The sequence below is a fragment of the Sparus aurata genome, chromosome 9, assembly GCF_900880675.1.
Source record: "Sparus aurata chromosome 9, fSpaAur1.1, whole genome shotgun sequence".
Taxonomy (NCBI): Eukaryota; Metazoa; Chordata; class Actinopteri; order Spariformes; family Sparidae; genus Sparus; species Sparus aurata.
The window spans coordinates 28,178,780-28,190,976 of record NC_044195.1 but is presented as its reverse complement, the minus strand read 5'-3'; the positions used below and the strand labels follow the sequence as shown (position 1 = coordinate 28,190,976).

Genomic DNA, 12,197 nt, shown 5'->3' with positions numbered 1-12,197 from the left:
CTTCATAACAAGAGGTCAAATCCTCCTCACTTTTCCTTAATACATGAGTCAGCTGGTGATATCAGCTCTTAATGGCTTTGAGCCTGTGACTCTGGTACATGATGCACATCAGATTACCACATGCCGGAGGACGGTCACGGGACGACAAAGTAGCACCCCCAACTTTTCTCCCGTGTCAGTGCCCATTTATCGTTAAAAGACGTCCCAGTTGCTCTCAAGTTGCACTCTCTAAATATATATCTGAGTATCAACCCTTAGATTTAGACCTAATCTAGTGGGACCCTGAGGGGAATCGGATGTGAGGAGCTACTCAATCAGTCTGTGTCCTGTAATGTGTTGGTAATGGTTCTATACGTCTTTTTCATGAAATGACAAATGGGCGCCTGAAACACTGAACAAGGGGACTCAATCCTCTTAAAACCAACTGCTGCTGCTCATTAAAATTTTACTATCTCAACTTAGTTTGAAAAACAGCAGGATGCCAGTGTTTGTTCAGACACCTGCTTGCACAAAAGTACTTATTTTCTCTTATTTATTTCTAAAAGAGAGCGTGGAGTACTTCTTGTTTTTTTCTAACCAGCCTATGGGTTTTAGCAGCAGTGCAGCTGATGAAAGCAAACATGCAGTAAAGACGAGGTTTGTATCATTATGACATGTGCATTAGTCATGTCGTTGCAGAGAAGTTCTTCCCCTAAACTGAGCAGACACCACACTCACAGTTCGGGTCATGTGGTGCAGCGGGGAGAGCGGAGCCTCAGGTGTAACATTCGGTTTTACATGATTAAGATTGGAGCCACTGGGGCTGCTGTCACTGCTGCCACAGTCACCGTCTCAGTCTGATCGCAATCGACAGCCAGATGTCACTTTAATGTACTTACAGAGTAACTGGTGGTTTAACACCGGTTATTTAACATAAAAGTGTTGTGATGACTGAGCTGCCATCTAAACCTTTCAGTTTAGATGGCAGTTCAGTTTAATATATAAAGAACTATTGGGTAGATCACCATGAAGCTGTGTAAAGAGATTCTTGGTGCCCAGAGGATGAATCCTTTCGACTTTGGTGATCTCCTCACTTTGAAAGGTTTCAAAGTGTAGAAACTGTGGCTACCAAGTCTTGATTATAGAGCAGGTCTACATGCTATATGAATACTTTGAAAGTATTTTTAAAACACTCGGTCATATTTAGAAAGTGTTCCTTCAGCGAACAAGCTGTGAGGACTTCCTGAATGTTGTGATATCACAAATAGAGTCACCGCCCACAGCACGGCTGTGGTTTCAGCAGCACTGGCAGAGCTGAGGCAGACACATGGTGGGCGGAAATATCTGAAAAAAATGTTTCCCGGTTGGGAATATCCAGGTGAAATGTCGTCTCAAGGCGGAAATACAACTCGGAACATTGCAACTCTGAGAACATTTTTGTACCCAAGTTGCTGAGCTTGTGCTAAAACATAGCAGACAAAAGTAAACATTGGGTTGTTGGTGAGAAACTTTTGCAAAAAACATGAATAGTGTAGTCATTTTATTATTTCCTGTGCTTCGTTGACACTTAAATATCAGAAACAGCTGTTAACATGTTGTTTAAAGGCTCTGAGAGATAAAAGTAAAACATCTTCTTTTGAAGTCCATGTCGCCTCCACGTTCTGCACACGAAGACGGAAGAACAACTTCTCAACTCAGGGAAATGGAACCATCCGAGGAGCACGTGAATGCAGCATAAGGCTTTTGAGAGTTGACCAATCAGAGCAGATGAGGCTTTCACAGAGGGGGCCCTTAAAGAGACAGGTACTAAAATGGAGCATTCGGCTAGAGGGTTGAATATAGGTGCTGCAACTATTGACAGTATGAGAAAACAATGTGTTTTTAAATATTAAAGCAACTGAATCTATTGTAGCAGACTCTGAACCTGAAAATGAGCATGATATGGGACTTTCAGTCTATCAACAGCGCTATTAACAGGTCCAAATTTAAATTTGTCCAGTACCTGCAAAACTCATGACTAGACCAATTACACTCAGCTTTACTCTGTTAGCACTAATTAGCGGAAGTTAGCATGCTATCAAGCTTATCTTAGAGCATGACCATAGTAAACACTGCAGTCTAAATATCAGCACAACTGTCTCAAACTACAACCTAACAGGGCTGCTTAGATTTGGTCTCCTTGTGTATGTAATTTTACTTCAAAATTTGCAGTTTAAAAAAAAAACACTCACTATTTTATGGTTTAAAAATTGTTGACTGATTTGTGCTGCTGTAAATGAATATTAAGGTCACTTATTCACAACAAGCTATAAGCAATGGGCATAAAATGCCAAACATTAAATCAATGTTAAGTCAAGGGGATACACAGAATCGCGTTTGCATCGTGAGGAGTACAAACAGAGTCACAGATGAGACAAACGCTTTGCATGACCTGTTCCATCAGTGAAGTCACCTGAGTGACTGGATGTAAGTGAGGAGAGCAGTTTAATAACCCGGGAGAAAAAATGCTCATATCTTCAGGCCGCGTTTTAATATTTTTGGTTTCTGGCACGCAGGCAGCAGATGTTTTCTGACTTCTGCTGGCTGCAGACGTCGAAGTCCACAGAAGCTAATTTAAAATGTTCCTTTTTTCCAGAGCTGTTTGCAAAGATAAACAGAAGTCTGTTCCTCCTGAAGGCGCGTCCCGCACCAATTAATTGCCCCCTTTGGGTAGAAGAAGCACGAGGAACATTTATTATCTCCATCTTTACGCTCCTGTTGAGTTTGAGGACCCTGAAGTGACAGAAACATTTCATTTTCAAAGAGAGAGTTTTCCGCTTCAGAGCTGTAATTCTCTCTTTTATGGGTCATTTGATGAGAGGATGGAACATTTAATTTGTTGATATCTGAAGTACGCTCAGAAAACTGTCCTGCCTGTCTAGAATTCTTGATCCCATCTGGTTTTCTGACCATATGTCCATTTCTTCCTCAGACTATCTCTTCCCTTGATGCTTAGTTTAATCTATTCATTGTTTGGATGTTTTTCATCATACTGTTCTTAATATTCAGCTCATCCCAATTCAATTTAAGTAATTTATTCAGCTGCTGTCTTCGGCCTTGTTGCAACTGTACAACGTAGTAACCCCACTCCTATAAATACAAACAGATGCTTTGTCCTCAGTGAACATCCACTGAATAACAAAAGCAAAGTTTTAAAGAACACCATGTGAAAGTGAGTGAGTGAACATAACATTATCGTGGGGGCAAATCCTTCGGCGAGTGAGCATCGCAGAAAGCCTGATGGCCAGCACCTGTCCAAACAGATGTAGATGAAATACAATATAACAATCCGCTCCAAGATTAATAGACTCCTCTTTTTTTAAACTTTCATCGAACCAGGCAGGTCAGTCAAGAACATGTTCTTGTTTACAGTGACAGCCCGTGCGCCCCTGGCTTCATAACAACTGAATCACAGCTTTGTCCAGATACTTTAGGATGAGTTGGGTTTGCTCCAAGAAAGAATGAGCTGTTCTGTCCGAAAGCAAGTCCCAGTTTTTCTATTTTGCAAACGGTGCTCATTTCAAGGCATGAGTATGTGTATGCGTATTTGTATGCTTTTATGCGTGTGTGTGTGTGTGTGTAGGCTAGGCAGACTGGGGGTTGAATCATGTGAATGATTCTTCCCCAGCGATATAATATTAGAGCTATTGTTCATGTTTTTTTTTGTTTGTTTTTTTTTACTTTTTAAAAGGCACTGATTTAACTTTTGGAAGGTGTTATTAACCTGTTCAAAATGAAATTGGCAAAGAAAAATACTAGATAATAGAAAGCAATTAATAGAGCGCATACCTCTGCCAAGGATCAACAGTCGCCTTTAATTCAACATCTAACTTTATAGCCCTGTATCGCTCCAAATTTCAAACCACCCAGAATCCCTTATCCGTAATTTAAGCTCAACTGATCTAGGATTACTGCATCAAATTGTACTCACTCATATTGTTAGGGTAAGATATTTTAGATCCTTGATTTAAAAAAAAAATAAAAATCAAGATCCATTCATTGGATTGACAAAGAAATAAACAAAAAGGTTGAAGAAAACATCGTATCTTGCAATGTTTAAGAAAGTGAGAAAAAAAAAAATCATGGATCTGTTTATTTATCTGAATCAAAACCAAAGATTAATGGGGTCTACTCTGGGCTGAGACCCATCCTCCATCCAAGTTTTGTGGAAATCTGTCCAGTAGTTTTCGTGCAATCCTGCAGACAAATCAACCAGCAAACAAACAAATGGACACAGGTGAAAACATAACCTACTTTCTCTCGTCACTTTTGACTTTGGAGAGCTAATTTTAAACAATGGTATTGCCAATATATTTAAAAAGACTGGGAAATTGGAAGAATGTTTTCTGGGCTAAGTGTTACTGATCCTCTTCAAACATGTTTCAAGATGTATACACAATACTGCACACTGAATACTAATTATTGTCAGATATTGTTTTTCCACCAAAAAAGGTAAATCATCTTTCAATCTACTTCATAACATAAAAAAACCCTATGTTTTCCTTTCTCAAATATAATTGCTGGACAAAGGATTTCTTCTACTTCACTGTTTAATCCAATCTCAGTGTATGTGCACCGGAGGCTTCAAGGTCCCACATGACATTTATGTTTGATATGCTGAATACTGGACCAGGTTTGGCCGCCAAACTATTTATGATTTCACAAATCATGCTCACATGCCCTGCCTCTTAAAATCAGATTTGTTAATGAGCACAGAGACAAGTTACATTTTCATCGTTGAATGTGAAAACAGCCTTCTAGTGTCCAAATCCACACACACATCATTCTAAACATTCAGCTGGAGGAAAACAACAAAAACACATTTTTAAATGAAAGGGGACTTTAACTTTTTTCTTAGAGAAAATTAAGCAGTGTAATAATTGTAAATAAATCAACATGAATAATCATATTCAAATCTGCTACAGCACGACAGTAAAATATATCCATTCACTACCGGCAGGTTTAGTGAGTGTAATTACATTTTCAAACCTGAAACTCATGTACCGCGGAACTGTTTATTTGCCGCCGTGTCTACACGGACAACAATAACGACCGGACATTCACTGCGCTTCCGTTGCCCATGACACCGGAACGAAGTTCTGACAGCTGATTTTCCAACCAGTTCATATCCACTCGGAGCCCCTAAATAAAATATTTTTGCAGTTACTTACAGTCCAAGTTGTCTCCTCTAACCTCCGGCTGGAGCCGCAGGCTGCCGTTGACGTGAACACAGGAGGGCGGTTGATTATGGTGTAGCACGGAGCGCTAGCTCTGAGACAGCAGGTAAAAAAAAAAAAACAACGCTCAGATAACACACAAGCTAACACTGGCTAGCACGGGTACTTTGTTAACAACTTAAACGTTTGTCCTCACATGTTAAAACAAGTGAAATGTTTTAGTGCACTTACACACGTGCGAGGGACGAACCTGAGCTGAGGCTGGTTTGAAGCTCGGACACTGTACTTAGCTAGCTGTAATTAGCAGAGATAGCAGCTCGTTATTACGGTTAGTTAACCAGCTAAAAGTGCAGTGACGGGGCGGTAACTTGGCTAACTTACAGGGGTGTTTACATTTATATCGATCCGATGTTTCCCCTGGGTGCAGTGCTGCGAGAGGTTTTGTCTTGTTGGACAACCATAGCTAAGTTACCTATTTTTTGTCTACCATGAGTTACAGGGAACATTTTTTCTTACTGAACAGGTGATCATACTCCATATGCTTATAAAATAGGATTAAATGTGGTTATAGCAAATGAGCTTGATATACTCTGGAGAGATTTGTACCTATGTGTGAAGACCCAAAGGAGTTTGGAGTGAGTGCACAGGATATATTTTATGTAAAGTGCATCAGCCTGTGTTTCTTTATGTATCTTCTGCCAAGTGTGTTGTCTGCGTGTGCTGCATGGGCCTGTTCCTTTTGACCTAACATCCAGGTAGTCTGTGTCAGTGAGCACACTCCAGGGTGCAATGAGTGACAGCCGAGGCAGGTGGATGTTGAGTCAGACTCAGTGACACACATTTCATGGACTCACTGACACCTGACACCATCACCCCCTGCGACTGCTGCTCCCCACTTGAGCTCAGAGTGGACACACAGAGTGGACAGAGTGCAGAATGAACTCCCTAAAAGACCTCTGCACCACCTGTGAAATAGGAAAACAATGAAAGAGCAGTGCTGTTAGCAGAAAATTGGGGTAAAGGGGACATTTTCATAACAGAAGTCATCAGCAGGACTATACCTATATTGGCCTGCCTTGTCTGAGTAACGCAAGCAGTGTATCGTGGTGGTTGTTAGGCTGTGTGGATGCTGCTGCACCTGGCAAGGTGAATGAAAATGTCTTTTGATGTTCCTGAAAGTTGCTTTAATAGTTATATATTGCAATTTTAGATGTGAATATACTGTATGCTGTTTTTTTTTTTTTTGTTTTGTTTTATTTAAAGGCAGGCTTCTCATTGTGATTTGGATCTGGAGTTTGTGTTTTTTTTATTTTAATGGTCAAGTTTTATTGTGATTTCTTTGTGATTATACAGCAAATTTAAAGTCTACGTACTCCGTCATCCAGTTATATTTGGGTGAATGTAAACAGCAGCAACAAGCTTGTGATGATAAAAATACGGTTGGCTTCTTAATGTTGAAAGTTCAACATCCGGCAAACACCACGTTTGATAGCAGGCTCTTTAAAAGGCCAAAGAAACACTCCCTGGATATGAGTAATCAACCACTTAGGCAGTTGTATGTTGTTGATAGTTACCAGAAGATATATTTACAAAGTGTTAATGCTTTTATCCCTGAGTTTAGCAATGTCCCGCCATAGATAATGGCCTGCTGCTGCAGCACCGCTAATTGGAAAGTTGGCAGGAGCATGACCTGAAGTACATCTTTCTCTTCCTCTTACTTTGCTGTTACAGATTATTATGATTATTATTTAGGAAGATTTGTGTGGCTTGTCTCTGAAGGTTCCCCTCTGTCTGGTGCACTACCGTTTTTCAGATAATTGAGTGAACGCATCAAAGATCACAACTGATTAACCACTATTGAAAAACACAATGTATTAACATGTGGTTTTAGCATCTTTCATCAGTAATATCAAACAGGATATCTCTCTCAGTACATTTCAAAACATATGCAGTATTTTCTGACTCCTTATTTCACTGTAAGCAAGCTTGAGATGATCACGATTATAAACTCCTTTGGCTTTTATTGTACAGCTTCTATCTGTTGCTGAGGAGAGGCTTTGTGTAAAGGAAGGCAATTCAACAAGAGGTTGTCGTATTAATCACCTCAGTGTATTGCAATTAATCACATATAACAAGACTGCTGAACACTTACACTGTTAGGCGACCTGTAGCCTCGCACGTCTTTCCACAACAGGAGCCTAATTGCAGTCAGCTACCCTTAATCAATATGAAGCACTTCATTATTCCACTGTAATTAATGGTGTCGTAGTAGTCAGTTTATTGCTGTAGTGAGTACAGGAAGGAGTAGACGTGAACCTAATCATTTCCTTATTAAACACTTGTTAGACACTTGCCTTTTCTGTCCTTTTTTCCATTACCATTAGATCCACTTTGTAGATAGCCTAAATAAAGGCTGGTCCAAGGTGTGTTTATTGTGGTATATTATGCAAAAATGCTAAATTAATGTGAAGAAGGTCACAAGATTTATAATTTCAACTATACTTTGGATATAGTTCACCCTTAAAGATGCTTCTCTCTGTATTTCTTTTTCCCATCTGTCACCCTTCCGTTGTCTATATCGGCCTAATCTGTGTCGTAGGGCCGCAACTAATCATTAATTTCATTATCGACTCATTTTCAGATTAGTCTATGATGGATTGGTTGTTTGTTTAGTCTTTAAATGTCAGAAAATTGTTCAAAATGCTCATCACATTTTCTCGGAGCCCAAAGTGACATCTATAAATTGCTTCACGTGTCCAACCAACAGTCCAAAACCCGAAGAGTCTTCATTTCCTGTCATATATTACAATGAAAACTAGCAAATCCTTACATTTAAGGGGGCTCTAGGGATCAATTTCTAGCAATTTATATGTATTAATCATTTTTTTGCTGACTGTATGTGAGCGAATATAAGGTGATGTGAAAAATGAGACCTTCTCCATCTGGCTTGATGGCCTGTGGACGACTGTGGATTTCTCTGTGAAGGATTCGGGTCTGGTTTTCCACGACAGTCTGAAGGATTTGACTTGTTGCTTGTTCTCCAGTGCCTAACAGAGAGCAGCAGTAGCTAACGTTCAAGTCCACTAACGACCGGCTTCCAGCACAACACAGAAGTTCCACAGAGCCCTTTTAAGAAGATGATACCTGCACATGTTTGACATTATGCTCAGAAATGATTGATTATCAAAAACAGTTGCCGATTAATTTCCTTTAGATCGACTAATTGATTCATAGTTGCAGCTCAACTGTGCAGCATTGTGGGTCATTTTTGGCACACTGAGCCAGAGGCAGAGTACAGCTCATCAGTCTGTCATGGGGCTGAGACGTCTAGACAGCACGGCCATTCATATCCACAGCTGCGTCACTTCTGTGAGCAATTCAGAGTTAGTTCACTGTGTGTTTCTGAAAATTTGAAACATTAAACTGTTTTGTTACCAAGAAACCTTAAATTGTTTTGTTTTAATATCTGTTGTAGGGTTTGCCTGGAGAGACGTGTCCATTTTCATCTCTGTTCTTCAGTGTGAGTAGATTGACTAATTTATTCTTTCTGTTCTGTGTGCGATTGTCAGGCATTCGAGCAGCAGCAGTGCAGTGCAGCACAGTGCAGCGTGGGGCAGACCGAGGCGGATCACAGCAGTGTTGCCATGCTTACGTTAGCCAGTAAGCTGAAGAGGGATGATGGAGGGAAGACGGGCCGTGCCTCTGGAGCCTCCGACTCCACCCACAGGGTCTCCATTAGGGACCGCCTCCTAACCAAAGGTACCCGGGGGGTTCATGGTCCACTAGGTTCATCGTTGAGTTGTATAGAGGCAGAACAAACTCGGAAGATAAATATTTTAGGACTTACAATGTAGGTAAAGACTGTTGTCTGTGTTTATTGTCCTGATTCTAGAAATATGATAAAGTTCAGGCTCCTCTCCCTCCACAGGTGTTTCGGCATCTTCTTCTATTTCTCTCTCTGTCTCTTCCTTCTACCTCCTTGGTTTTTATTTTTAGGTACCCTTGAGAAGCAGCTTCCAGACACCTGCCTCCGCCCCTCCTTTAAATTTCAAAGAAATGCCCTTGTCTCTCGCCATTTTTGTCTTTCTGTTGTCTCATTGTCACCTCTTGTACCCACCACCACTTTCCAGAATGTTTAATCCTTTCTCTGATCTCACCTTTTTAAAAAAAAATAAAAATTATCTAACTTTTTACTGGCAGTCAGAGGATTTGCAAAAGACTTTAATAACACATAATCTTTGCTTCACACCTGTTTTGACCAGTATATCTCACAACAATATCAAGCACTTAAAGGAAAGAAACAAACGAGCAAGTAGAAAAAGAAACATAAAACATGAAAGAGATATCCAAATTCCATTAAATGTATCATCCAGACAAACATCTCTATTCTCCAGAGGAGCCTGTTATTTTACCTTTATTTTATTTCATTTACAAATGCTACTTTCTCAGGAGGAGACCAGGCACTCTCAGTTCTGATTAAGTAAACTCCAGGTGAATGCGAGGTGCTCCTGAAGTTAAACTGATCAACTTAGAAAAAAGAAGCACGTTGGCTGACTACAGTCACACTCGCACCAAGCCAAGGATGTTGTTATAAAGCCTTTATTTGTTAGGGCATCTCAGAGTTAAAAAGTGCAAAGGAGAAGAGTGTGATTTATAACTCTGAGTGGCCCTCACAAATAAAGGCTTTTTAACAACATCTTGACTTGATATGCGTATGTCTGAAATAAGCCTCACCTTTCTTTGCTGTAGTTCATACATTTGGTTATATTGTGAATGCCTAGAGGGATTTTCTTGCTACAAAAAAAGGCATTTTAACAACTAGTTGGAATAAAATTTTAAACAGTATTTACCATCTAAAAAAATCTATACTCAACTACTACTACCACCCAATCAAAGTAGGATATGCGCCAAGTTTATCCGAGTACTGCACTGTTTATATTCAGAGTGCATACAAGACAAATAATCTGTCATAGTGCCCTCCAGTTTCACATCTCAGTGACTTTTCCTTGAGGTATTGAATTAGGATGGTTCGATGCTTACAGGCATGGTAATGATGCGAGGTCACGTCAAGCTCTGAGGCTGGAAACTGATAAATGAGCTGTCTTGGGAACCCTTCACAACATTCAGACTGAGGATGACGGGCTTGTTCTAACACACTCCTGTTTGAGTAAATTGTGCTCCATCTTGCTGAGGCAGAGAGGAACCTCCTCCCAAAATAACTCCACCAAACAACTTAAGCCTGATAGGAGGACTCTAACACTAACTTGTTTGGACCTTGTTGTTACACAGCTGAGAACTACTGATATAAACTGTGGATGATTCTTGGGCAAAACTTTTAAAACATGGATAAGAGCCTGACATTTGGCACAAGTGAAGAAGACTCCTTGTTCTGATAAAGGCCAGCTGTGGGTCGGGAGCGGGGTGAAGTAAAGTCACTGAAGCGCCTCATTATCACACTCTGCACATCTCAAAGAATATGTTTCCCTAAATGACGCTGGAAACAACGATGCTTGTCTAGAGAGACCGAGCAATTTCTCCTCTTTTTTTGTAGGTTGTTAGTGCTAAAATCAGACACAATTCAGCTGGTTGGTTGTCTTCTCCCCTTCCCCTCGAGCTGATCGAGTCTTTCAGTTTTTTCTCTGCTTGAATGAAGAAGACAATTTACTTTAACACTTCAGTACTTGACATGATTTTATGCAGAGCAGCTTCCCCGACTGAGCAGGTAGCATTTCAGTACCTCATTTAAAAAGTGTGAGTGTGACAGTCAGCTCTCTCTGGGTGTAAGGATCTCTCGTGTGTGTGTGTGTGTGTGTGTTTCTCTCTATCTTCACTTGCTTTTCTGCTCCCTTGTTCATTATTCTTTCTTTTTTCTCTCTCAACAGAAGTTGCAGAACTTGAAGCCAATCTCCCTAGTAAGTATACTTTACGCTCACAAGCTGATCTCATTAAATCAGATGAGTCAGACTCATTCTCTCCAAGTTCCTTACACTTTGCATTTGTCTTCATGATCACAGTCTTTTTTTGTTCAGTCAAATATCTGAAAGAGTTAAATACATTTGAGTTTTTATCATTTTTGTGTGCATTTTTATTTTTTTTCAGCTAAAAAAAAAAGCTTTTTTCCTCCTTTTGCTGGGGGAATATTACGTAACAATGATAGTCTGAGCGGATGTGGACTGTTAGTGTAAGATTGTTTTTCTCCACCTATTTCAGCTAGCATTCTTCTCCCTACTGCTATCTGCAAGTTTTCCAAATCCCAGTTTCTATAGGAAGCAACAACAACCTCCAAGCTAGCAGCCTACTCACTGAAAACAGCAAATTACCCAACACCAACTTGGTATTCGTACGAATATAAACAGGCTTGCAGCTGTTACTTCATGTGGTGATTTTGCTACAGTATTTGAATGCCGGGGCCTCGCCTCCACGTGTACAAATGTTCCACCAAAACAAGATTTTCCCAGCAGTATTTTACAGGGGCATCATCGCCACATCCATGTCTGGCTGTGCAAGACTAATGCATGCTTGATATTTTGTAAGGGGCCTTGCTGAATATCCATCAGTATATTTAGCGTTTCAGAAGTGGTGGCATATTAGAACAGTTCTACAAATGTTTGAGTCGAGGCAGGAAAACAAAAACACGTCTCACTGGTGTGCTTGTTCTTCTTTATCTTATCTTACACGTGAAAACAAAAGTCTGACCATAGATGTGCTCCATATCATGAGTGTGTGGGTTGCAGGTTATTTGTTACAACACTCCTTCATCCAGAATGCTTTTGACTATAAATTTAGTGAATGGGTCAGATTGACAGTATTAACATTATGTGTGTCAGTTTGTTTCTCGGCTGGATTGTCAGCAGGATTTTACAAAAACTGCTGCATTGATTTCCACGAAACTTGGATGGAGGATGTGTCTGGGCCCAGAATAGACCCCGTTAACTTTTAGAGCAGATCAAGATAAAGACACACGTTTTTTTCACTTTCTTTAATAAAGCAAGGAAGGGTGTT

The 12,197-nt window shown here is 40.2% G+C and overlaps 1 protein-coding gene across 2 annotated transcripts in view; it reads left to right on the top strand.

Moving 5' to 3' along the window:
- Nucleotides 1-5,061: 5,061 nt before the first annotated feature.
- The window catches only part of ube2f (ubiquitin-conjugating enzyme E2F (putative)), a 45,915-nt gene continuing 38,779 nt past the window's right edge, over nt 5,062-12,197 (top strand). Inside the window, exons 1-3 of one of the 2 annotated variants that reach the window (XM_030428986.1) lie at nt 5,062-5,301; nt 8,765-8,954; nt 11,078-11,107. In XM_030428986.1, coding sequence (XP_030284846.1) covers nt 8,840-8,954; nt 11,078-11,107 — 145 coding nt within the window. In that variant the 5' untranslated portion in view covers nt 5,062-5,301; nt 8,765-8,839. The remainder of the gene's footprint in view (nt 5,302-8,764; nt 8,955-11,077; nt 11,108-12,197) is intronic. The other variant, XM_030428988.1, reaches the window with a different exon arrangement.